The following is a 26,730-nucleotide window of genomic DNA, read 5'->3' as shown; positions in this document are numbered from 1 at the left end:
AACCCGCACACGCAAGGTGGGTTTATGTGGGCTTTATGTTGAGAAATCCAGGAAGAGGTGTAATACCTGATTGAATCACATAATACAACCCATCCACAGTTCTAATACATTTTCGAAAATTCTCCCCGGAGTTCATAAACTTCTCCGATTTCTTGTTCCTTTTTTCCCATCCTCATGTCTTTACCCTGTTGGACTAACTGACTGAAAGGCAAACACTGACTATACTCTGTTCCTCAGCGGGCGCACTCAGGTGAAGAACAGCGCTCGGAGCTGCCCGGACCTGAGTCGTAACAAGGCCGTGACGTTACCCCAGCGGGCCCAGACCACCACAGACGGGAAGAACAACAAGAAGAACAGCTCCTGTCCGCAAACAGCGGCGCTCAGGTATGGGGATCACGATCCTAACATTCTCAATATAGCATGACATCATCAGTAAGAAATGCATAGCGCAACCGCCAATGGGCATGCAGCTTTTGAGATCGTAGGGCAGTTGTAATCTTCTTGCTGATTGGGTGCTGGTTTTAATTGGATTAAAACTCATTTGGGCCAGGAGCTCAATGCCCAAATATGGGCAGCAGGTGCGTGCCCGTTTGCAGATGTGTTTGCTGATGGTTGGTTGTTCCCTTTATTACTTTACTGCTAAATGAACACCTGCGTATGGTTCCACATACTTATAATAGCATTGTACCCGTTACAATTGTTGTGCAATAAAGATTGACTTGACTTGACTTGACAATAATAGGAATTATTACTTTGCCTTTTTACAAGTATTGGCCAGGAAAAGGGGGCTCTTGGGTTGTAAATCGGTGGAAACATGTCGTAAAATGTGGTGAAGCCATGCTGTATTTGCTTCAAAGCAAATGTCGGCCATTCTAGTCTTGTAAATGCATCTTCTGCAACCTCCCAGGTCTCAGGGTGGTCTACCTCACTGGAAGTCGGAGCACGTCTTGACCCCCCGCGAAGTTCAGACCTACACCAAACTCAAGTCCGTCTACCTGAACGACACGTGGCAGAAACAGCGCAGGAACTTCATCCTCCAAAAACTGGAGGACATCCAGCTGGAAGAAGTCAAGCGGTACGCCAGGGACGTGCATCAGAGAAAGAAAAGGCTTTTAGAAACAATCGAAACGCAGAAGAAACAGTTGGCGGACGTGAGACAGAAGTACGAGAATGAACAGCTCCAGAGATTCAGGTCTCAGTACGTCACGTGGAAGAGCGTGGAAACGGAAAAGTTGACGCGTCATATTTATGGACTTCCCGAAGACTTGAACAAAGACATGGTCCCGAAAACGAACCTGAAAAGAAAGTCAAAACCGCCCAAGAAACGGTGGAGACGAGCGGCGCAGAGAGCCGTAAACGTGAAGAAGTTTGCTAGTATCCTGAAACCGACAGGAACACGGCCGGTGGAACTGAAGGATCCGCTCATGGATGGGATAGATACAGTACTGCTGGACACCGACTTGTCATCAGGTGGGTACTGTATATCGTAAGATATGAAAACATTCAAACGCTGTCTAGCTGTTTTGATAGTGAGTAAAACATGGAAAAATGCATTACTATCATCGTGAGTATGCATACTAACAATTGTCATCCAAGTTCCAACTTGTCTGATTTTTTTCTTTCTTAGCCAAGCCAAAGAAGAAAATGGTGAAGTCGGTTCTTCAAGAGGCAAAGAATATCATACACGAAGCAGGTAAGTTTAGTACCCACTTTTGGGAAGTACTTCGTCACTTAGTTTTCTTTACAGTACTACCACGTAAATTCTTTTCGAAAATGAAAAACGTATCAGAGCGTGGCAAAATCTATTGTGAATTAGTGTGTTGTCCAGAAATGTTTTCTGTAAAGTGTGAAAATAATTGTGCGGTTCTTTAATAGTGGCAAATATGCAGATTGGTGACACCAAAGGCCGACTGTGTCCGTCAGTGTTTGGACACAAGTATCAACGATTAGCCGAAACGCCGGTGGACGTCACTCCACCATACAGGAAAGGAAGTCGTGTAAAGTGCCTTTCCCAAGGGCACAACATCAGCCTGTCAGGGGATTGAACCCGGGACCTCTAAGTTACGAACTGAACGCTCTGACCATTAAGCCACCCGATGCCACTAAGTGAAAAAAAATGTATAATCAAGTTATTCAACATCTACATTTCCTTCCTCTCTTAGATGACACGAACATCGACACGTTCAGCGAGGTGTCCACCCCCGTGTCGTCCAGAGCGGGTTCTGATGACGAGGATGACGGCAGTGACAGCGACTCGTGGCAGTCCATGAACAGTGACGACCCCGTGCCCAAACTGTACTCTTCTGAGGACACTGACAGGGAGGAATGACGACATGCAACAAGAAGACATTTCTGTGCCAATCTTTTGTAGACCATGACTTTTCGGCAATCATGTGTAGACCATGACTGTATGAGAACCGCCCTCGTGCCAAATACAAGCCGTGGTTCACTGTACTAGTAATACTGCCGTGCTAAACACACACTTCGACACTCCCGAAATGACTCTTCGCGGTCAAATTTCAAGAAATAATGCAAAACACCGAGGCGCGCTTTCATTGGCCATCGCAACTACCACAGTGTAATTAGATCATAAATCCCGACCACTCATTGGTTAGAATTACGAGTTACCCGGGTATGAAGAAGAGCGATGTAAAGCGGTTTCAGCCAGTGCCAAACGTCAGCTGCAGCCCAGAAGAAATATCAAACTATATATAGCAACCATATCGTAACTGGTTGTATTTGTCCAGCTAAGAATAACACAAGATGTTACAAAGATAGAATATGTAACGTTATAAGTCAAATCTTTCCAAAGTGCCATATATTTTCTATTTTCACTGTATATTGAATGTCTTTGTATGATTCCGCCTTTGAATACTGTAACATGTTGCGCTATATATGTTGTACACGAATTCTGACAGCTACATTGACAATTTGTTCTAACCTACTGATAAGTGTGATCATTTTCATAACTATGTAATTAAAACCGTCCATGCGAAAAGAAGCAATGCAGCAGAATGTTCAACATATGTTGATATGTTTCTATCTTGATTATAGCACAGAGCATTGAGCAGTTTCTAAAAGTATAGTCACAGATGTACACATACATGTCAAGTCTTGAATGTTCGATGAATCGGGCTAGAACCAACTGGGATCCAGAATGCATGTGTACAAACGCGCTGACTATGACCAACATCACCATGAAATGGTGATCTGACGAAGGATATCACCATCAGTGAACTATTACAGTGTATTGACTTTGAGGTGTGCAGCTTGTTTAGAAATATTGTATATGTCTGTACAGTATGTAACTTGAGAGATATATTTTGAAATAAAAGTTCTGGCAATGATATTATTCCATTACGACATGGTGCGCGTCATTATAGAAGTTGGGCATGGCCTAGGGATAAGGAAACAGCTGTACGCGTTGTTGGCGGCAAAAGGCTAAAATGTTAATGAGTTCCTGCTTTTACAAGAAATCGGAGATTTCAGGCATTCGAGAAGTATGCAGTCGTTGGCTTCCTGAATTCCCCCATGCCGATTAAGTTCGGATTAACATATTCCTGCCGGCTATGAGACCCTCACGTTCACCCCATTTCCACTGTCTGACCTTTTTATCGCCCTTCAACCTGCATGTCAATCTTCCCCCACCCACGTGCTGTCAACCTACTCTGTTCGGACAAGCAGACACACAAACACACAGATAATCCCACCCAAAACAATATCTCCGCAAAACCCGGGGGGTAAATATTTATTCATTGACATACTCTTCTGAATAATCATAATCCAACATAGGATTGAAGCAGGTTATGGGTTTTAGGCTGCATTGCCTGTTTCGTCAGCTCGAGACATTGTCATTAAAATCGTTTCAATGATTCATTAAAGAATATTTCTATCACTGCTACTGCATTCTACAATAGATTGGACTTCATCCTCTACCATAATTCAGTTGGAAATCAATATATAACTAGAAAGGTAACATTTGCAAAGCAAATGCATAATGTTTACCTTCACACGGTCTAGCTCCACACACCACTGCTATGTTTATTCTTACTCAAACGCATCCATGTGCATTTATATGTTGACCAGCACCTCAAACTCTGTCCTACTACAAAATGTAACCGGACATCACAGGGTGTCTGCTAGAGTACCAGTTACCATGGTGACAGACGTCTGGTCCAGGTCATTGACATTATTTGTTTGGAGAAGACGAAGAGGAAGAAACTGAGCAAAAATAATATGTTTTCTTTTCTCGAAGGTTACGTAAATGTTAGCTATGGGTTGTTGTTCAGCAACACCACGGGGATCAATCGTCCAGCTCATCCGGTGACATGAGGGCGTCTCTCTCCCTCCTCAACTTTTCCACCGCGCTGGCCTCGGACTCCAGCTTCCTACTCAACTCCTGCAGGCTGCTCTCCAAGTCTTCCTTCTTCTTCTGGAGACCCTGCAGCTCCTTCAGCAGCTTTTTGTAGCCCACTTGTTCTGCACTTGCCCGAACCACCACGAGGGCACCGACAATGGCGACACTGACTAGTGCCGATGACCGCCCAGGCGTCAGTGCCTTGTACCAGTGGAGCAGTCCCGTGCCACCTGCAGCCAACAACATCGCTCCTCCTCCAATCTTTGCCATTCGGGGCATTCCTGTAAAACAGTTTGAACCATCTTATAAAATCTATAGCTATTTCTAAAAGCTATATAAATCTACAGCACGCCTCTGTTACTTCCGACTGAGCTTTAGATTTGTTGACAGCGTATGTGCGTAGGTTGACAGCACGTGGGTGCGGGGTGAAGATTGACAGGCAGAATGACAGGAGGTCAAAGTTCTCAGAATTTGGCCCGGAGCCATCAGGAACTAGAATTCGACATTTCTTGCTTGCATTTTTGATAGTTCAAAATCTAGGGTAAATGAAAACAAGTTGTTCTTCATCTCAGTATCACGACGCTGAAATTAGACAGTCGCAAGATTCAAAAGACAAACAGAAATTCACCTGCGCCTTCATCCCTCTTCCTGACCTTGACCTTCTCCACCAGGTTGTTGATTTTTTTCTCTGCCTTCTTCAGACGCTTATGGCAGTTTGTCATCTCCTCGTCTGCACGGCGCGTGGCTGTGTCAAACTCCCGCTGGAGAGACTTTTTCTGGCCGTTACACTCCAGGATGCGGTCACACAGAGATGTTACCTGAGGGAGCAGCATGATAAACGGTTATACACTAAAGGGTATCCTATGACATGCACTATTTTTCTGTCTGATGTTAAGTACGGCGGCAGCTCACCTTAGAGACATCGTCCTCTATCTGTGTCATCTTCTGCTCACAGAGATTCAGACAGTCGATGATGGACGTCAGCTCTTCTTTGTAATCCTTAGTGTTCGGGATCATCTTCGCGATTTCTCCCATGAAGAGACGGACGATCTGGACGTCCATGTACCGCCCTGCCCCCTCCAGCAACTTCACAATAGCGTTGATAGCCCCTTTAAAACAAGATATTGCGCAGGTATGTTGAAAGGAAGAACAAACACTGGGTGATATTTTTTGAAAAGAAGAAAAACACTGGTCGGGCATTGCCATTGGTAAATAACCCATTTGCACTTTTGCCGCCAGTGCCTGGTTCTGTTTCAAAGCAAGATACTTGGCCAAATGGCTGCGTCATTGCCTTCCCGCCCGTTTCCGAGACTATATTCGTGGTACGTCGTGGTACAAGTTTACTGTCGTACGACGTTCAAGCAGACTGAGACAGAAACAGCCGCCGACAAGGGTCTAAAGCAGTTGCTTCAGTAAGCCAGCTGAATTTATATTATATGACACATGCACGACTATCCCAAGAATGCCCTTATCAATACGACGATCGTGCGAGGAATGTGACCAGGCCCTTACTCACCGTCCATGATGATAGGATGCTGCCGAACGAAGTCCCATGCTCTGCTAATGGCGGCAGCGATCTGGTCCCAAACGCTGCCCGGTGGGAGATGATCTGCGCATGCTCTACCAGTTTCCCTGCCTTGTTCTGAGTAGAAGTCGTCAGCGATCTTTTTGTACCTTTCGACCATCTGCTGGAAATCGTTCAGCGTTCCCATCAGACGTTGGCCGATTTCATTGTTTCGTCCTTCATCGAGGGAAACCGTGGTCTGGGTAGATACCTCTGGCATTCTGACTTCTGTTTCTGGAAAGTGAACAAAAGAAGTGCTATGGATACATTAATAATACCCGGAAGTATTATTCGGGGTGACTGAGTATGGGTTTGTGTATCTGTTTGTCCGGACAGAGCAGGTTGATATCATTATGGTGGGTGGACAAGCAAAATGTGGAGGTCACGTCAAAGGTCTCCCAATCTGGCTGGGCAGAGGCCGACACGGGGGGGATTCGGGATCTAGGAAGCCGAGGATCGCATGCCGTTCAAGTCTGAAACCTCAAACTACTTGTTGTGAAAAAGAAAACCGGATTTGCCTACTTGCGTTCTGCAAAAGTACCGAAGTTACGGGTCGCTGTCTCAGCACTCGGTATACAGAGGTGAGGCGGCTTCTGTCCTAGATCTCCAGTGCCGAAGGTACGTCAACACTTGGTGTCCAGTGTCGGCGGCTTCAGCACTGGAAACTGTAAATCGGCAAATCTAACCTTGTCTTTAGAAAGGGTACCGAGATGCCGCCTTTGAACTCTAACACTTATATTTTTGAGATCGTACCGCCCGGGAAGCAAATTATAATCGGGACGACAAGTTGATCGGCAGGACAATACTGCAAGGCTCAGATCCTCACATTTTACGGACATAGACTTGGCCTAAGATACTGTACTGTACGCCGCGCGGCCGACGTAAGCACCAGAGGCCCAGTGGCGAAATAATTTGAGAACTCGGCTTCCAGCACCAAGAGTCATCGAGCACTGGAACGATCCAGTGAGGAACCCGTTACTTGGGTACTTCGGCACTTGCTATCCAGTGGTGAACGTCCTCCGAGCACTGGTAGCGAGTGCCGAGTAGAATTCAGCACTGGCTTGAACGGCCTCCGAGCTCTGGCAAACGAGTGCTGAGTGGAAGTTAGCACCGGAAAACGAGTGCCGAGTCAAGATTCAGCTCTGGAATTCCAGGCCTGACGGTGTTTCAGCACTGGAACAAAGCCGTTTCTGCTCCAGTGCGAAGCTTTCTTCCGCACAGGGCCCCGAGTGTCGACGCCACTTTCCCCGTGAGTTCCGCACTGGGCGGCCAGTGAGGAACCCGTTACTTCGGTACCCTTGCGTATATTCATGTGGTATACACTGGTAATGACTAAGTTTTTGATATGTTTGTGGTTAATGGGGGGGGGGGGTGTAAGGTGAAACTGAAAGGGGAGGGGGGGGGCAAACCGTGGCACACCTTGATAGAATTTTCACATATAACGTAATTTCTTGACCAAAGTACTAAAGTAGGATTTATCGTGTGACATCGCAGCGTATTGTATAAAGGTTGATGAAGTTGTACGTACCTGAAGTTGAACCGAGGACTGCTGGCACAAACCGCTCTGACGTGACAGACTCAGCAACAGGTGCCTACTGGAGCGGGTCGGACACACAATGCCACGGTATTCACAATGGCGAGGCACAGTATATGGGTTTCACTTTCTTAGGTTGGCGATCAAAGCACAATGGTTGTGTGCTGTGTGGACAAAGAAACATGTCTGTCTCCTTTCTGTAATGAGTGGTGTAGCCTACTAGGGTTGGTGAACCAATACGCTATAAATACTATCCAGCCAAAAGATATTATGGCCAAACCAAACCCTATCATAGCCTCTGGTTGCAGGTTGTACATGCAGTCAATCCCTTCACGCACTTCTTGGAAGTCAAGGCGTCAGGTGGTTGATACCATTGTTTCTAGTTCACTGCACCAGAAGTTCTGGTCTGGCTACACTAGGTACTAGTAGTTGAATTCGACTTATATTCCAGTTCGCGATCTCCTTCAAATTGTCTTCTTCTCTTGTTTGGTGCACTGGTGCCTGGATGACCTTTTAAACCTAGTATGGTTGGCTCAGACTCAGAGTTGTACTTTCTTTTCCACATGTTCCATAGGTGTTCGGACACGCTGTTGTCACTTGCACTGAGCTTAAAATTAGCAGACATGACGTCTTCTCCATGTTTTTCATGACTAAACAATTTACCTGGACTGTGTGGGAACCTGTTGACATCATATTAGATAGTATGGAAATGTCGAGTGTTCCACTTATAGAATGTGACGATCAGGTATATTTATGACGTTAACGTTATATTTTCAGTTGATGAGACAGTTTATTTTTGTTTCATACGGCGGGGAACGCCAGTAGTCATCGGACATAATTTGACTGTACGGACTGTGGAATTAGTTCAACTTTGATTGGAGAGGTCTGTATTTGTATACCGAGTTGATGACGTAAAGACTGTTTTTGTATGTGTGATTTGCGGGGACCGTTATTTTGTTACCTTTTATGGCAGCGACAAGTTACACAATGTCATGATGATTTCATCGATCAGGACAGACCAACAATGATTGCACGAGGGGCGTACATAAACATTCTGCTTTTTTCCCCCACTTTTTCCCCTGCAACAAAGATAGTGATTTCTAATGTGCACCTGTCACTACCTGACAGCTAATCTAAAATGACAGAAATGAACTGCAGTGGCAACGAAAAGTACAAACAGTGAAAACACGACGCACTACGATCACCCCTAATTCACATAATCCGTAGTTTGCGAATATTCGTTATTCCAAGGAGCTTCAAATTGCACCTTGGTAATTCCTGGTTCCAGGTGACAACAGGGGTTCACCGGATACGTGTTCAGACCTGACCGCAAATTCGTGTTTCTGATTGCATAATGTAAACAAACACGCTATAAAAGGCGTGAATTGTGTCACCCGGACAGATAACTGACTACAACTTCATTGAGAACTGTCGACCCTTCACGACGGATCGATCTCAACAAGATAACGGAATTTTCACTTCCCAACTGTGTGTATTGACGGTAAGTAACGTTTGCACATTTGTTATACGGTTATACGGGTACGGGGAGCTCTTCAATGATAAAATTTTATTATATTCAGTTGTGTGATATTGTAGTATTTCGTTCGAGCCAAATGGACACATAAGAAAGGAAAATTCGAGAATAATGTACACTATACCTGTTACTTGTACGAGTAGCTTCTTTTTTTTTACGAGGGCAAGTTTCAGTTTTCCTTTTGGCACCTGCATTGAAGATTCATGATCAGCTACGATGACTTCGAAGCTTCGTGCTGTTTTGGTAGGTATTTGTATGGAGAAAAACATTCCAATGTTTGTATGGTATGATTAGTGCCTATGGATGATATCATAACAATGACATCTTACGTCATTTTATTTTTACGGAAATTTGGGTTCGTCAAGTTCTATATTTAGCAGCGTGATGTCATGATCACGTGGTACAACCGGGAAAACCCCTGACGTCACTTCAGTTGGGACATTCCGACAGACACTAAAGCTGTTTTACTTGTCAGAAAAAAACGTTTCTTTGTTGTTGAATGAGGTAGACTCCAGTATATTTATACATAACCCCTGGTCTGATATTTTTGATCTGTTTTCTTTGTCACGTGTAGTTTCTTGTCCAAACTTGGAATTATGTTTTTCTTGTACCCCGCCATACAGAGAACCAAGATGGCGGACAGCAGGTCTGCTCAGACGTCTCCTCTGCCCCGGGACACTGAGACTCGGGAGCTCCTGGTAGAAACTCTCCAGTTTGCGAGACAGTTGCTGGAGATCGCGGACACGTACAGGAACGGGTCTCCGGCTGGCGGGGGCGGGTATGACCAGACGGACGCCGTCACACCGTCCGGAGAACTGCCGCCGAGCGGCGTGTGTCAGCAGCTGGCCGCCGCCATGAACAGGGCCTTACAGTTCGTACAGGAAAACGTCACCGTGCCGGAAGGTGAGTTACATCAGGTTGTTATAAGGGTTAAATGTTCAATATGGTCTGTTGAGAAATATCGCACGTTTGCTTCAAGTTCAACATGTTATATGCTGTTTTCTCTCATAGCGGACAAGTTGACACATGTTATTTATGTGTGTGTGTGGGGGGGGGGTGCTGTGGTTATTTCTTTCTTTGGAGGTGAGTGCAAATTAATTTCTCATAGTTTGATAATTTCACCCCCCCCCCCCGATTTCTCTCGGTCAAGGACCTACTCTTTTATTAACAATGCCTTTTTCACTGATCTACATAAAAAAAACGAGAAAAAAGGATCTGTATTTTTGTCTAGTCAGTTCCTCTGCCATGCTGTTGCTACATCCTCTCACATACAAGACTTTCCCACCACCTCTTCATTATATGCAGTTATAACCATACTAACAGTAACACGATTTAAATTCCTGCTTCTACCCCTCACTCCTTCCTGCATGTAGAAAAAAATTCCATAATTTTTCTCCACAGCTTTTCTGTCTGTCTCCAACAGAAGTGATCAAAGCAGACGTGCGGTTGGCGGAGGAGGCGGGGAGGTACGCCGTGCTACAGATCATGCGCTTCTTCTGGAGGGGCATCACCAACATCCAGCCCAAAAGTGCCGAGTTTGCCGCGGAGTTCCAGGTCGTCAAGGATCACCTGGATCACTGTCAGGAGATGGTCCCCCAAATAGAGGACTACATCCGACAGGTCAGATCTTTAAGCGTTTTTATCATCTTTTGACTTCGGGGGCACAGAAGTGATGTTCTGCGTGGCTGAGCTGTGCATTTGTGTATCCGTTAGTCTGGACAGAGTGAGTTGATAGAAGCTTCCGGGTCGGAGTTTAATTCTGACCAGAGTCTAAGTAAGTGCGCAGTAAATCGCCGGAAACGTGACTTTGTATGGTATGTTTTGGCCGCGATATCCCTGAAATCGTAATATCTGTGTACATATATTTGTATTTTCTGAAAAGCCTGTTAGTTGTAGCCTTTATAGGTGGCGTAATGTTGGTGGTCCAGCGAAGACTTCCTGGTATTCGTCCGCGCGGATGGTTATGTGGCCTTTTCGCCTGACCGCCGGGATTGTACGTTCTATATGCGTTATGGGTGTGTTCGGGCCATCGAAGATAGCGATAAACTTATCGCATCGATTTTAATTAAATTCAAATTTTGGAGACATTAGGTTCTGAGCTTCTTCGAGTACTAAGCCGTTACTCTGGGAAAATTCGTTTTTTCCATGCAGCCATGGTTAAAAATGACGAAAAAAATTACCCCCTTTTTAAAAATGTACTTTGATGTGCCTTATTTACCCATAAATAAATTGGGCGCAGAAAATATCAATCAAGTGTATTGATAAGCGGCACGGCACCCCTTTCCACCAAAAGAGTGAAAAATTCCGACCCGCGTTTAGTACAGAAATGACAGCCCGTCGGGCTGAGGGTGTCAAATTGCTCGAAATACGGAGGGAAACTCCGGTCCGAGACCAGAACATTGGGGGGGAAGATTGACAGGTAGAATGCCAGGAGGTCAAAGGTCTCAGAATCTGACCAGGAATTAGAGGTCAACTAACTTGGTACAATTCAGAAAGTGAATGATTGCAAACTTCCTGGAATTCTGAAATGTCTGATTTCTTGTTGCTTTTAGAAGGATTTGTTACTACTTGATGAAGTCTTTTGACTTCTTTGCGGTGGGTTAAGAAAGACACGAGTGATTAACATTTTGAGAAAGATCATAATTTAAATAAGTATCTTCGTCTTGTGCCCACCACAGGCTGCGGATCTGTGCACCCAGATCATGCAGTGCAAAGGCCCCAATCGCTCCCTCCAGCTGGCCTTCGACAACGTTACGCGGCGTGCAGACCTGGAGCTGACGCTCTGCGAGAAGCGTCTGAAACAGGCCGAGAAGAAGTTGAATGACCTTGTGATGAAGGTCAAGACAAAGAAGAGGGATGAGGGTAGAGGTGAGTCATTGAATAATTAGCTTAGTCAGAGGTAGTGTAGTACTGTAAATGGTGAAAAGATGGTTAGCTGTTTTTTTGTTGTTGTTTTTTTTAGTTTTTGTGGTATACTCTTGATGAGAAATCACAACACTGCAAATGTTTTGTATTTCTGTTTCAACTGTGAACACTATAAAGACCTCCTCCCTCATTCCGCAAAATAAAACCACAATAAAATAAATGCATTTACAGAACTGTAGTAGAACAGGTCCCCCTGAACTCAGTATACAATTGCATTCTGATAACCAAACCTTACACCTTTTGCTGCAGGTATGACCCTAATTGGGAGTGCTGCTGTGTTATCTGCTGCTGCTGCCACCACTCTTCTCTTCACCTTCAAGGCCCTCACCAGGCTGCGAGCCACAGCCTTGTGTGGCCTCACCGTCATCGGAGGGGGGCTGCTTGTACTTAACCGCGCAGACCAGAGCGAGTACGAGAAATTCCTGTCGGAACTGCGGGAGCACCGGATGAAGAACGAGCAGCTGCAGATGAGACTGGAGGAGCTGAAACGCAGGCTGGAGTCAGAGGTGGAGGCAGTTGGGACACTGAGGGCTGAAGTGATGCAATCACCAGACAACCAATCAGAACAGGAATCTGCATCAGTAGAACAGCCTCCCAGCCAATCACAAGATAACGAATCAGAACAGGGATCTGTAGAGGAGGCTCCTGGCCAATCAGACGTTGTCTCTCAGACTTATGAACAGTCCACTGATATTGACACACCCTCTGATGATGAAGAGCACAGCCAATCAGAAGCATCTGTGTCCTCTGTTGTGCCTAATCCTGACCAATGATAGGAGTCAGACTGATCACATGATACACCTGATGGTGGAGAGCACAGCCAATCACAAGCCTTTGTGTCGTCAGCTTACCAAATTCTGACCAATGAGGGGAATAGGACTGATCACTTGACCATAAGTCATTAGGACTGATTACTTGATCATAAGTCATTAGATGTTAATTACATCAGTTTTAGACCTCTTGGATCATGGTTGCAAAATTGGGAATGAACACAAAATTGTGTATGATCACAAATTGTAAAATCAGTGAATCATAATTGCGTGATTTGAGTGCTATGTCCAAAAATGTATATAATGGTAGTTAGAAATGATTCTAGTATAGGAGCTTATTTATCTCAAATAGATTTCACTTCACCAAAATGACATTTTAACTTGTCCCAAATAGCTTAATGCCTGAAACAGGTTTCACTTCTCCAAAATGACAAAAGGTTGATGTCAACAGTAGCCTGACTAAATCGCGCTCCTGGCGGCCGCCGCCCTAGGTTGCCGCCCCCCAAAAGCTTGATGTCAAGCACGCGTAAAGCTGGCGGTGTGTCGACGGCCCTGGTCTGCCATATATGGTTAATGAGATGCAAACGTCACGAACGGCCCTCAGACGGTGCGGCACCCAACAGAGATGGTTGCTATGGGCCTGTCGGTCGCTACCCAGTGATGGACGTCGGCGCGCCTTTCATGTCCCAAAATTGAAGTTTGGCCGAGGAAGGCGCGGGCACCCGCTCGCGAGTCGAATCTGTTTCTAGTTTCCAAAGTTTCTGGAACTTCCTCGTGGGAAATGGGAGTCACACCGAGAGAAAAGAATCTCATCCACGGATTTGTATTTACGTCACGATTTTCACTCGGCTATGTCCACATTTCGCATCTCTGATTACTAGTAGTTGAAGCGTCCGCTTCCGGCAGCGCCGGTGGTATTGAAGATTGACCGAGCCGACGCGCGTGTAAACAACTTTTCTTTCTTCGATATAAGCGCTAAAATGCTATTTTCCACAACCACACATCGATATTCTAGTGAAGAAATGCATAGTTTCAAGAATCAGTCGGGAAATTATATACTTCTATGCGGATTTTTAGCGTTTTTTGCGTCATTTTGTCGTCGCTGAACCCGGAAGTGTGGACCTCGCCCTCGGCGTGAGTTTTCTTTTACCCACAAAGTAATTAATTTCTAGCGTATTTTACCCTGCGTTTTACCGATCAAAACAATAAATAACTCCCGCTTAGGAGAACCCAGTAACATTTTAGATTCCAGCAATTAAGTATCGATAATTTGACAGGAGTCAACATCGTCAACAAAGCACAAGAATGTCGTCAACCCGCCGTTTTCGTTTGCTCTGCACTGTTTCACGATCTCGGTCTTCTCATAGCCGGTAGGAAGACACGCAAACACGTCGTTTATCGCATTTTCCTGAAGCGGCTCTAGGGGCCAGGGACTCCCAAAGTCCACACACACTGACTCCAGAATGCACAGAAACTCGGTTTCGGGCTAGTCGCAGCCATTTTTCTGAGAAATTCCCACCCGCAGTCGATCAAATTTTTCGTCCCCGCCCGGTACTCCGCCCTTCTCCGGCTGCCTGGCGCCGTACCACGTGATGGCCCGGTCGGTTCCCACATTAATTCCTAATACTGGCTTCCTATTGGTGACTCCAGGAAAGGGAACGGGCCGCCCGACTTACAGCTATTCTGCCACAAGCTCTTGGGGTGGGGGTCATTAACCTCCAGCCGAGAGCTTGTATACACAGGCTAATGTCAACAGCAAATCATACTACATATGTACCATGACTCACTATTGTATTTGTATTGTACAATGACTCACTTCTGTATTGCACCCAATAGTTGAAATAAAATAAAGGATGTATGGCATGCTTATTGGGTATACTTAGACATTTTTTCCCCTTTTACTACAGTGGTACTTTTCAGTACACATGTATTTTTTGGATATTTATGATATTTCTCGGACAAGATTAATGTGTAAGGCCAATAGGTTACTAGGACCTGTTGTAGACAATCACTTTTGTATGATTTTGTATGCTACTTAAGCTTTATATTCAGTACTAGACAGGAGCTAGTTACAGTAGAACAACACTAAAATAAAGACGCTTATCCAGTTATAATAGATTTCTTGTCCTTGGATGTGTCTTCAAAGTTTTTTTTCATAATCAGTAAGAGGCCAGGGAAATAATAATCTGCTTCTTTTATTATTACTTCAACTAAGATACCCCAAATGGTTTCACAAGAAGGTAGTATATGATAACACTAGCACTGTTTATCACCTTCATTTGGCACACCCACATTTTTGCCAGTGACAGCTAATCTATTTACATACCTTAAGTTTTACTCCAACAAAACCATGTAGAAAATGTGTGGGATGGCCTGATGAGCTTTCGACAAGACAATATTGCGATGCCCTTCCGCCATACTTAAGAAGTAGAATTGGGTAACACTCATTGATCAATCCAATAAAAAATGTGTAAAAATAGATCCATACAAATGTGTAGGTTGAAGTTGAAGGCAAGCTTTGCAGAACTGTGACAGTTTACTGTACATGTATAGCTTGAATTCCAGGGTAAATTCTGGCCCCTGAGATACCCTGGAATTCAGAACTACTTCCCTTAAACACCGGGATTTGGTCAGCCTTACACAGTGACACACAGAACGAATACATTCCATCCTAAATGACACGTCTATCTATTGACACACAGTGATGATCGTTAGTAACCTTGTACGGTGTTCTAATCTACCAACACCTTGAATGCGTTTCTTATTTCCCCAATATCTGTAACTCGACGATAGTAAGAATCCATTCATCGACATACACGTGCTGTGCAAAGGAAAACTACGGGTCAGGAAACGTTTATTTGTGAATGTAACTTTATAACTCGTCGCCCTCCACTTCCACGGTGGCCGAGCTGGAGTCGTTGCCGAACTCGTTCTCGGCGTAACACTCGTAGATGCCGTCATTCTCCTTCTGAAGAGGCTCGATCTGAAACAGGACACCAAGAAGATTTCAAACTTAATAATAATCAAAGTAAAAATCCCGCAAAGTATATTGGGTTTTCAAGACTTAAGTTTACCTCCCCTCCTGTGTCTGACCTTTTGATCACGTCATTCTGCCTGCCATTCTTCCCCACCCAATGCGGGGGATGTAATTGAATAGTTGGATACGTTTCATATATTTCATGGCTTTTTACGTTGTAACTATGCATGCATTGCTTGCTAGTCTTTGTTTGTTGTGACGATACTGACCAGCACCCATCCGGTGACTTCGTTCTTCTCGGGTCCTCCGCGGTAGCTGCAGGCGACGTTACTGGCGTCACCGGGCAGTTCCACGGGCTCGGCATCCTCATCTGGCGGGGTAGAGGAGATGGGGAGGGGTGAACAGAAGAGTACCACAGTAAAAAGGCAGCTATAAACCAATCATACAACGGTACGTCACTGCGCAATACGGTTTGCAGAAAGTTCTGTCTTCTGATTGGATTATGACGAGTCCTAAATTTTAATACCAAGAACCTTATAAGTCTATATAGAGTACACTAACAGCAAGGCCTAAAAGTGGTGACTTGCAGTAACGCGTAAGTTGGTGGACCTTCCTGTCTACCTGTTGTTCAACTAACTGATTGAAAAATTGTCAGGCATTTTACCAGAAATTTACTGATTCTGTTGCTTTCAAATACCTACGGACAACAAGCAAATACACCCACACAAACACGCACCGAAAGCAATACCTCCTATCTTTCCAGTACCACATAGTGGTCCAGCCTAATAAATTAAAGACCGACTCCGTACCGAACCCGGAGGTCAAAGACCCTGTGAATCTGTGTGGAAAAACGTACCTTTCCTGAACTTCCATGTGATCCTGGCGGTGGGGTGAGCCCGTACTTCACAGCTCATGAACACAGAGGAGCCGGTGGTGTTACGGATGGGGGAGGGCGGGGTCGCGATGATCGGGGCTGAAAAACAAACGCACGGTGTCAGGATGTTTGTGACATTGGCTTCTTCCGACAGTTTGCATCCGAAAGGCAAAACCCATGCGGATTTCTTTAGAATTGCAGCAAAACTTTGACGTGAACTTTGTTTGTAGCACATTCCTGACGAGAGAGGAATGTTATTATCGCACAGACGCCAAAATGTAGACACTGCATGGCTGGCATGTCTAGGAGATAGGATAGAAATTATAGAGGCACGATAGTCTCGAAACTGCAGACCGGCAAAGGGCGCCCTCCGGACGATTTTGTTGGTGAGCGGACTAGGTCCCACCTAATGTTGATCAGCCTCTACCAGGCTTCGGGAAGCGTAGATTGCCAAATAGACAGATAATATGCCAGGGGAGCTGCCCGCGCTAAGGCCCACTTTAGACTGGGAACGGTATATTTGGGAACCCTTTGCCACCGCTGACGGTTCACAGTTTGCCGCTCTCGGTCATGGGCATGCCGGCAGATCCATGGGTTAGCAACACACCATCAATTACCGACTTCAGACTGCCAGGATCGCGGGGCTACTCTCTGGTTTGATAAGAAACACGTGTTTCTACTTCTGGCGGATTTAGCTGGTGGAATCGTGCCTTCCGAGAAATACAGGAAATAATCATGGCAAGGTCGACAGTCGCTTTTCACGCGTTTTCAATTACCCTAATGAGGATCCAACATTTGTCACAGACAGGGTGGGAATGTCGTGTCTGAAGGGTTACTAGTATCTCCAACCAGTTGCTGTTCTCCAAACAAATACTCAGTACTCCAGAGGCCTAGGGTAATACACACGTGTGTTAGGTGGGTGTAGAATATTTTGACCGATCAAAGTATCAAAGATTTTTACCAACTGCTCCAGTCTGTTGACACGACTGGGAGTGGGAGTATAGTGGGAGGTCGCATTACATGTATTCATAAACCAAACCTGTCGCCGATAACAAGCCTTTCAAAAATTATCAACACATGAATTACGCGCTGCCTTCTGCCAGCAGCAGGCTTCGGCCCTTTCTAGCCGCTTACCTAAGCCTGGTAGAGACTACTCCAGATTAGGGCTGCGTACCTAAACGTAACATCAGGTACAGGTACAGGTACCGGTACAGAGGTTTAGGTACAGGTCCGGACCTGTACCTGTACCTGAACAATTTGACAAATTAACACGTGTTCTTCACTTTTTCAATCATGACACAGAAACAATAATAAAGTGTTGACAACTTGTCAACTTATTCAGAAAACATCAAACATAACTAAGTTAAATTATGTTTCCTTTCTCAGTTCTCAGTCACTTAATCTCAGAGTCAGACTCACAGACTCACTTACTGAACAGTGAACACACTTACTGACAAAAACTAGATATAACAAAATGTATGTTACCTATCTTTAGTCATATACATGGTGTAAAGTGTAAACTAGATATTTCGGTAAAAACTCGTTACTTCATGATCCGGTATTTTGGACCTGTACCGAAACGATTTTTACGGTATTGGACCGGTACAGTGTACCGGTCCGCAGCCCTACTCCAGATGGTAATGCACACGTTTGGCATTGTGGAATCTGACAGATTTTCAAAGTTCTATATAATACCTATAGCTACTTAAAAAAATCCGCATAGTTTATCCCTGTCACTCACGGAAAATTATTCTAATAGAGATTTTTACATTCAAAATGTCTGAAAATTTGGCTTCAAAGTTCTGTAATATCTACTTTAAAAATTTGCATAGTTCATCCCTGTCACTCACCTAAAATTATTTTAATGAAGATTTTTAGATTCAAAATATCTGAAAACATGCGGTCAAAGTTCTACAATAGTTACTGTAGTAATTCGTACAGTTTATCCCTGTCACTCACCGAACTTGCAGTATCCCTTGTGCACCTTGTGGATCTTGGGTCCTCCCACGTTCTTGCTGCTCCAGGAGGCGAACCTGAGGTTACAGTAGGTGACGTAGTCGTTCCCGTCAGACCCGCACACACGGTACGGGTACTTACAGTAACACTTCCCGCGACGGGTCTCCTCCTCATTCTCGTCAGGGTTTACTGTGGATGGCAGGGAAACAAAAACTTATGAAATGGATCTAGCCTGGATGCCAGACCCACAGCAAACTAGGCTCAAAGTTATCCATTGCACACTGGATACTTTGGGCCTAGTGTGCTGTGGGTCTTGCATCCAGGCTAAATTGCACCACGCAGGAATAAAAACTTAGGTCATCAGGACGTACGGATTGGAAAGGAACCTAAAAGATAGCGGATTCTGAAACACAATTTCCTGTGTTTCTCCGGGTGAGTTGCTTGGTTTACTTTCATAATAATATCTTACATTACGTAATGTTCTGCCTGGATGTCTAACGTTCACCGTCCTTTACGTTTCAGGCTCAAACAAACAAACAAAGGCACTGCCCCGTGATAAGTCAATTTCCCTTTGATTCTTTTTCTGCTCAGCCAGTGGCGCATTCATTGCCGGTAGTGAGTTATCCGCTTGGAGATAATAATAAAATTATATGAGTTTTCCAGCCTGACTTTAGAACTGTAAATCCTAAACCTCCAGTATACATGAAATACTCATTATACTAGTAATCCATAAACTGGACTTCGTAACTCATTAAAATGGGATTTCAGTCTGCCCCCGATCATGAAAACAGCTGGTTGTATCCAGCAGAGACAACAAGGTCAGCCGAAATTGAAGGGACGGGACCCACAGCCGACTAACCGCAGGAAACAATGCTGCGAACAAAGGGACATTTCCATCAATCCTATTGGTTGGAATTATTAACCCGCTTATCGACTTAAAAGGCTCGTATAAACATCTGCAGAAAGCTGCGGAAAGCGAAATTATTATTATATATCCCCATCTCTATCTAGAGTATTGTCCCTTCGAACAACAAAGAGGAAGGGAAACAAGAAGAAAATACCTCCCTACTTAAATGCTATCCCCATTATGTTGTGTAGAATATTTATATTTTGAACTTTGATGAGTTTTAGCAGATTCTACGTCTGTGGCTCTTTCGCTTTTACTAGAGTACGTTTTTCCCCTCTCGACAAGAGCCCGACTACAAATAAAGGTGACATGTCATAAGAAAAAAGTGCAATTTATAAGACTTTATACAATATTAAACCCCAGTCGTAGAGCCTGTGTTTGATATGCACCCAGACCTCTTCAGACCATTTAGTGGATAACCCCGTGTTTATGAACCAGGAGACGTCTTGCAAATAAGGAGAACCTAAAGACAGGAAGTGCTTAGAACTGTCCTGCTGCGTCTCAGAATAAAGCCAAGATTGCAGTAATTCTGTGTACCTAGTCGACCACATCGCCTGCAAACTACAAAGTAATAGAAAATCAAACTGTTACAGTCTTCTTGCATAGAAACGAATAATCCCTCAGTCAGTCTGTTTTGGAGACAGAGATGGATTTGTCAGAACTGCGGCGGCAGGCCAAGCAAGTAAATTAGAAACAGACTCCGAGAGAAACGACTTGACCGAAAAAAGTTCACGTGTCACCGACAAAGTTACTCCGCAATGCTACAACAAAACACTCGATACATATAGATCAAAATGAAAGTACAAGTTTAACATTTAAACACTCTCCATAGAAATTTAGCTTAGTACAAAAAGGCGCTGGATTAGTTCAACGATCACCTACCAGAGCAGTGGTAACCGGAGGCACAACGGCCCTCCTGCCAGTCTTTCCCTCCGCAAGTTTGATCTTCGAGCCTCGCGCAGACTTCGCAGCAACCGCACTCATCCGGCATCCTGATCTCCACCCCGCAGTCCGGCTTCGGACAGGCGTCACGGTCACATTCTCCGCACTGTTTCTTGGCCAAGACGCCACCAAGACAGAGGAGCGCCACAGCTAGGACCAGCTTGGCTGCCATGTTGAAAATAAGATTTGCTGTGGTGCCGATCGGAGACGGAGGAAACAACGCGCAGGTCTGCCCAACTGCTGGCGGATACCGAGTTGATGGGGCCAGGCTGTGGGACGTCTCCGGGGATAAATCTTTAATAGGCACGACCAAATCGCACAGGGGTTGAAGTGCGTGGGTGTTTACATTTCGAAGCAGCATGTGGGGTCAGCAATTTTGCACACAACGTGCTGTTTCTTGTGGCTTTCAGATATTAATCCTAGAGTAAGTCACTTAATCGTGAGAAATTTATTCGAACTTTAAGTTGCATGATTAATATGTCGTGTCACGTCATATATAGATGGTAGACGGGCACCTTTGGTTGTTTCTAAGTTTCAGTCATTCAATTTTCTTGAGTTTTATTGGTATAGGACTATATGTCAGTAAAAAATTATGTGGCGACACATCACACCTTCATCTTTCTTGTCAGACATCACCCCCACCACCCTACAAAGCAAACGATCGCCCCCTAACAAGGACAAGATGACAAAGTCGTGGTAACAAAGTGCAGACGACAGCCGCGGTTCTGGCACGCAGAGCTGACCCGGTGGAAAACCCGGGGGTTCTGTAGCCTGGATGCCAGGCTGTTTCCAGGGCCTAACACAGGTCCGCTACATGCCCATTATGCCCCCAGGGAAATCTTACGCCGTGGGTCCGACATACAGGCTAAAAATTCTGGGGTTCTGACCGGGAAATTTTTCTTCGACACATTTCCCCCGTTTCTAATAGCAAAACTTTCAAGTTTAAAAATAAGATCGAGAATTAGAGACTTTACTTGCGCCAAGGAGGTTGCGCTTGATAAAATTCTTGCAATTATTCTTTTGATATGCCCGACCAAGGGTGTGTAATCAATTATCTGGTCTAAGTCGTCTTGGTGCTAAGTAATTAGCATGAATAACAATGAATTTTAGTTCTTTCTTATTAGTTTCTGTAAATATTTGCCCTTGATCTTAGAAGGAGAAACACTTGCTTTGCGCAAGGTCCTTGCTTTGCGTTTGTAAAGGAGCTTTCCGTTTACCCATGTAGTTAAAAGTTTACCTGACGACTCGAGTTGTATGTCTTCTATCTAGACAGAGTATAATTGTACGCTAGTATGGGATGGAAGCAAAGCGGTTCTCCGGTTATTTTACACCGGTTATCACTGGTCGGTCCCTTCGACACCACGGGGCATCCCTGGTCTGTGGGGTCAGCGGAATTTTACTTCTTGGAATCAGGAGATAAAAGTTGAAGATAACGGAAAATGCAGAGGAACAGCTGGGGTAAAGGGGGAGAACCGTTTTATGTTTGGATTGCGAATTCAGATTGTGCCTGCAGAATCAAGAAAAATCTTAAGTGAAACTCTAGGAAAATTGTAAATTGGAAAACAGAAAACTGTGGACATAGATGATCATAGATGCTTGGCAGACCTCTAGTCTTATGACCAAGGAGGTTCACAAAGAGACGCATGCATTGTTTCGTTGTTGAGGAGTTGATTTCAATTTAATTCTTGTTGTAGGTTTTCTGAAGAGGTCACTCAGACCAAGGAGATTTTTTAACTCCCTTGCTTAGACTTTCCGTCTGCACGAGAATGTATCCTAGGTATTGTTGAGTTAGAGAGCACACTAACGAACGCCCGTTTACCATCACCATCATACCAGATGATTACAGCTGGCATGACCTATGGTGCAGGCGCGTCACTTTGCGGTCCTTCTGTAAACTGCAGCAAAGTTGATACCAGTTCTACAATCTCGAACCGATGGTGGCTCCAAAACTTCCCTTGGACGTCGACGTTGAATTTGGAAAGCAAATTATTCATCTCGTCTCAAATTCCCATTATCAAGTAGTTTACATTGTTTCCCAATCTGCTTTTTTTGCTTGTAGTATACTGTACAACAGTCGCTGTACAACTACAAGAAGCGAGAGGAACACGCCTTTTGAGAGTAATTGTACTGAAGTTCGAGGCTACGTTTTACTGGCACAGGAGATTTACTTCTGTTATTGCGGGATGCCATTGCCTTCGGACATGTGGCATATACAACGCATACCAAACCGACAACTGAACAGGAAACTGTGGACAAGACGGCCTTAGGGTTCAGTGAGAACCGTTAAAAAGCCCGTCTGGTCCACAAAGTGTCGCACAGGCCGGATTTGTCGCATTTCTAAACTGTCTAAAAATTAATTGAATGAATTTTCGCATTAATGGATAGATGAGGTACAGCTGTAACTGTTATCAGGTCAACTGACAAAGGCCGTGTCTATACGGAATCACCCAAACCGCGATTCGGGTAACTCACATTCCTCACATCTGGTCCACGTGCCACACACACCTGCGAAACCGTGTCCGAACATAATGCGCTTGAGCTACATTTATTGCTGTTTGATGATAACACGCAAGGCGGCGTGTTATTAATGTCAGAGGTCAACGACCTGCTTGCTGATGCCCCCCTCCCAGCGTATCTCGGCCGAATGCCGACGTGGTCCCGCCAGAGGCGGTGAAGCTCGTCCTAGAACGGACACATTATTTGACCAGTTGGTATTGCATATAAATAAAGAAACATCACCTCGTAATCCATGACCAGGTGAAGTCACATTGAAATCACATTGCGTTCAGACGCAAATCGCGATGCGGGGAAACCGATTCGGAAACCACCTCTAGAAGTGGCTTGGGATCGAGGCGCTTTCAATGTGATTTCGGAGCGTTCAGATGGAGCCACTTGAAACCGGCTTCGGGGTAAACCACATGTAAACCGCCTTGGGTGGTTCCGTATAGATAGGGCCATAGACACGGCCAAATAAAACCCTACTCCACCGGGCGTGTAAATATTTCTCTTCTTCCTGTATTATATAAACAACAAGTTACTACTAGTGAAGTTTTTAAGTATCTTTTTGTTGCCTTTGCCAGCAAAAAGAGGTCTATAGCAAGCAGCAGCTGTGACTTTTCAGTTGACGTTTGTTTTCCAGACTGCACACAACTGCCAAACAAAGGATTTTTGAAGCTCTTTGCTTCAAATCTTGCTCGGTCAAACGTTCAAAATGTCTCCCCAAAACGTCGCCCTGTCCTTGGCGTACCTTATCGTGTGTTTGCTTGCCATTGCGGCCTTTCCTGCGATTGCAGAGGGGCAAGAGATGTTACCAGACCAGCTCGACGCTGTGGAATCGACGTCCGAGGAAAGCCACCCGGGCGGTGCACGTGTAGTGAACGGACGCTGGGCCTACACTTTCGAGGTCCCCGCACCATTGGACGTCGCAACCTGTACGGACGTGCAGGCTCTCAGACAGCAAGTAGACGACTTGAAAAGCTCTGTCACCGATCATGTTATTCACCTTAGCAATGAGATTCAGAGAGTGAGTAAACGTATTGACGACGTTCTGGGAAACGTGGAACGCGAAATGTCCACGGAGGAACAATCTGAAGAAGGGGACGAAACACAGAAATACCCGAAAGGTGCCCCTGATCACTTCTATTCTATCATAGTCTCATCTTTGAGCAAGTGGATATCATAGTACTAGGATGCAGTTACTTTAGTTTATATGGGATGGATGTCATAAGTGTAAGAAACGTGTGTATATAGAAACAATTCTACGAGGGTGGATCAAAAAGTTCTCGGCCTCACCTAGAAAATAAAGGGCAAACTCCTATTCTTTAGTATAACTGTATACTATGATGTCTTACATCACTGCACACAAAAATTCAAATTTCTATATTCATTAGTTAGCACGTGACGCCCCGTGAAAATGGGGCGGGTGAGGGCAAAATCACAAAATGGCCGCAACAGAAGCGTGTGCTGTGATCATGTATATCGATAAAAAGGGATTTCTCGTAAGGAAATCCATGAACACATGGTCAGGACACTTGGTGATGACTATCCTTCTTATTCAACTATAAAGAAGTGAGTTGCTAGCTACAAGCGCCGCAAGGTGAGCACCAAAGATGAACATATGTCAGGATGCCACAAATCAGCACCATGGACAATCCAGTTGAGGCCATCCATCACATGGTAGTAAATGACAGATGTGAGACTGTCCAACATGTAGCAGAGTCTTTAGCCTGTGTTGTGGCTCTGTTCACAATGTTTTGTCAGACATCCTGGGGATGAGCAACCTGTCTGTAAGGTGGGTGCCTAGAATGTTTTCTGAACATCAGAAGTTAAACAAGCTGGACATTTCAAGGAACGAATTCAGTCCAATCCATGCAATTACCTCAAAACATTTTTCACCCAAGATGAGACATGGTTTCACCACTTTCACCCTAAATCAAAACAACAGAACAAACAAAGAATGAAGAATGTTTCCCGGCCCCCAAGACGTTTTATCGAGTTTCATCCGTTGACAGGGGTTTTGTCTCTGTTTTCTGGGACAGCAAGGGAGTAATCATGACTGAATACCTGTGAATAGGTTAAAACATCAATGGGGAGTACTATTTAACAGAATAGCAACAGTTGAGGACAACGATCAAAGAGAAAAGGAGAGGAAAGCACCGAGCTGGCGTGATGACAATGCACCTGTCCACACAGCACAGGGGTCAGTTACAGCAGCAAACGAATTTGGCTTTCAAGTCTAACCCCACCCTTCCAATTCACCTGACCTAGCACCCTCGGACTTCTACCTATTTCCTAAACTGAAGTTCCACTTACGTGGTCAACGTTTTTATGGTAATGATGACGTCATCAGTGCGGGTGAGCCCTATCTGGGGGCTCCAGATTCAACCTTCTTCCACAAAGGGAAAACAAACCCGGAACATCACTGGACCAAGTGCATTGCAGTTAGAGGGGACTATGTTGAAACATATAGTGTAAGAAATTTTTTTCTGCCACGACGTTTTCTAGGTGAGGCCGAGAACTTTTTGATCCACCCTCGTATGAATACGACTTGGACGTGACTCTTGAATGAATGTGACAACTTGAAAGAAGAAACATTGGACAGCCAAAGACTGCCAGAAATGTTTCAAACTTGATATTACTTACCAACTTACTGATGTTTTCATCTCATGTTTTGATTTACAGCATGAATTTTCACTCTACGCATATTCGAATTCGAACAAATTATTTCAACCCCACTTTCAAGTACAATGAATTAATGTCCTTTTCTTCCTTCATTTTTCTTTCTTTTACAATGATCTTGATGGTCAATCCCTTCCAGACTGCGCTGAGGTGTTATCCCTGGGGAACACAGAAAGCGGCGTGTACCTGATCCAGCCGTCTGCTGTGACCTACAGTCTGAGTGAGAAATCCCTCGGCAGTCCGGTACAGCCGTTCTACGTCTACTGTCGCATGGACAGGTCCGACGGCTGGACGGTCATACAGAGGAGAGAGGACGGCAGCGAGAACTTCAACAGGACCTGGGCCGACTACAAACACGGGTTCGGCAACCCCTGGCGGGAGTACTGGATCGGGAACGACCGACTCCACGCGCTCACCACACAGGCGAGATACAAGCTGCACCTCCACCTAGCGGACTGGAAGGGGAGGACAGAGCATGTACAATATGATCGCTTTGTGGTGGAAGATGAGTATGATGAGTATCGGCTGAGACTTGGTAACCACTTGGTGTATGATCGTTACCGTGGAGACTCACTGTCGGCTCACCGGGACTACAGATTCAGCACCTCGGACAGGGACCAGGGTCATAACTGCACGGCGAAGTACAGTGCAGGGTGGTGGCACCGAAAGTGTTCTTCTTACTACACTAACCTGAATGGTAGGTACAGGGAGGGAGGGTATTTTTCCCAACCATACGATGGAGTGGAATGGTACGCCTGGAAGGGAGAACAGGGGTATTCTCTCAAGTTTACCGAGATGAGAATCATCCCTATTGCCTGAGGACAATGACAGCAAGAAATCATTTCACTCCTCCTGGCAGTATTGGACTTTTTTTAAGACCTTCAAGTTGACAGACCCCTGTAAATGTTTTTGAGGTCCACCTGGCAAGTGCTAAGTCACCTTCTGACTTGACCTTCCTATCAATCAACTGTCAAAATAACATCACACCGTACACACTGAGCTGTTAGGACAAACAGAGACACAAACTCACAACTCAACCAAGGGGAAATAGGGGAACCAAGGGGAAATAGAAATGCCTTGACAGCTTTCTGTGGAAAGATGGGTGTTTAAGTTACTAGTGACCACAGGTGCAGGAAATCAGTAATGAACATAGAGCTTGCACATATTGACCTTTTTTCCATAATTAATGAAAATAATTAGTGATAAAGATTG

At 44.9% G+C, this 26,730-nt stretch overlaps 4 protein-coding genes and 1 pseudogene across 7 annotated transcripts in view; 3 read left to right on the top strand and 2 right to left on the bottom strand.

Moving 5' to 3' along the window:
- LOC109486823 overlaps positions 1-3,458 on the top strand; it is a 29,640-nt gene extending 26,182 nt beyond the window's left edge. Inside the window, exons 5-8 of one of the 2 annotated variants that reach the window (XM_019790725.1) lie at positions 238-384; positions 908-1,470; positions 1,628-1,693; positions 2,163-3,458. In XM_019790725.1, coding sequence (XP_019646284.1) covers positions 238-384; positions 908-1,470; positions 1,628-1,693; positions 2,163-2,329 — 943 coding nt within the window. In that variant the 3' untranslated portion in view covers positions 2,330-3,458. The remainder of the gene's footprint in view (positions 1-237; positions 385-907; positions 1,471-1,627; positions 1,694-2,162) is intronic. The other variant, XM_019790726.1, reaches the window with a different exon arrangement.
- Positions 3,459-4,262: 804 nt separating this feature from the next.
- On the bottom strand, positions 4,263-7,533 carry LOC109486759. Of its 2 annotated transcripts, none has more exons than XM_019790646.1 (5): positions 7,450-7,533; positions 5,874-6,155; positions 5,270-5,466; positions 4,986-5,175; positions 4,263-4,638 (listed from the first exon to the last, which is right to left on the bottom strand). In XM_019790646.1, the coding sequence occupies exons 2-5, from the start codon at positions 6,139-6,141 to the stop codon at positions 4,304-4,306; spliced, it is 990 nt and encodes a 329-aa protein (XP_019646205.1). In that variant the 5' UTR covers positions 6,142-6,155; positions 7,450-7,533; the 3' UTR covers positions 4,263-4,303. The 2 variants fall into 2 exon arrangements, with proteins under 2 accessions (XP_019646205.1, XP_019646206.1); XM_019790647.1 differs by having other exon boundaries at positions 4,263-4,629.
- Positions 7,534-8,722: 1,189 nt separating this feature from the next.
- LOC109486831 lies at positions 8,723-13,127 on the top strand. 2 transcript variants are annotated; one of them, XM_019790736.1, is made up of 5 exons: positions 8,723-8,956; positions 9,613-9,892; positions 10,413-10,609; positions 11,668-11,857; positions 12,164-13,127. In XM_019790736.1, exons 2-5 carry the CDS (start codon positions 9,622-9,624, stop codon positions 12,685-12,687), a joined length of 1,182 nt encoding a protein of 393 aa, XP_019646295.1. In that variant the 5' UTR covers positions 8,723-8,956; positions 9,613-9,621; the 3' UTR covers positions 12,688-13,127. The 2 variants fall into 2 exon arrangements, with proteins under 2 accessions (XP_019646295.1, XP_019646294.1); XM_019790735.1 differs by lacking the exon at positions 8,723-8,956 and adding an exon at positions 9,426-9,493.
- A 1,736-nt stretch (positions 13,128-14,863) lies between these two features.
- LOC109486832 (insulin-like growth factor-binding protein 7) lies at positions 14,864-20,652 on the bottom strand. The gene is made up of 5 exons (XM_019790737.1): positions 20,281-20,652; positions 18,495-18,680; positions 16,518-16,634; positions 15,931-16,031; positions 14,864-15,667 (listed from the first exon to the last, which is right to left on the bottom strand). Exons 1-5 carry the CDS (start codon positions 20,510-20,512, stop codon positions 15,557-15,559), a joined length of 747 nt encoding a protein of 248 aa, XP_019646296.1. The 5' UTR covers positions 20,513-20,652; the 3' UTR covers positions 14,864-15,556.
- On the top strand, positions 18,860-26,642 carry LOC109486833 (annotated as a pseudogene).
- The last annotated feature ends 88 nt before the right edge of the window (positions 26,643-26,730 follow it).

This window comes from Branchiostoma belcheri, unplaced genomic scaffold, assembly GCF_001625305.1.
Source record: "Branchiostoma belcheri isolate BF01 breed outbred unplaced genomic scaffold, Haploidv18h27 scaffold83, whole genome shotgun sequence".
Lineage (NCBI taxonomy): Eukaryota > Metazoa > Chordata > Leptocardii > Amphioxiformes > Branchiostomatidae > Branchiostoma > Branchiostoma belcheri.
Note: the sequence above shows the minus strand (reverse complement) of the source record. Positions and strands in the feature narration are given on the sequence as shown.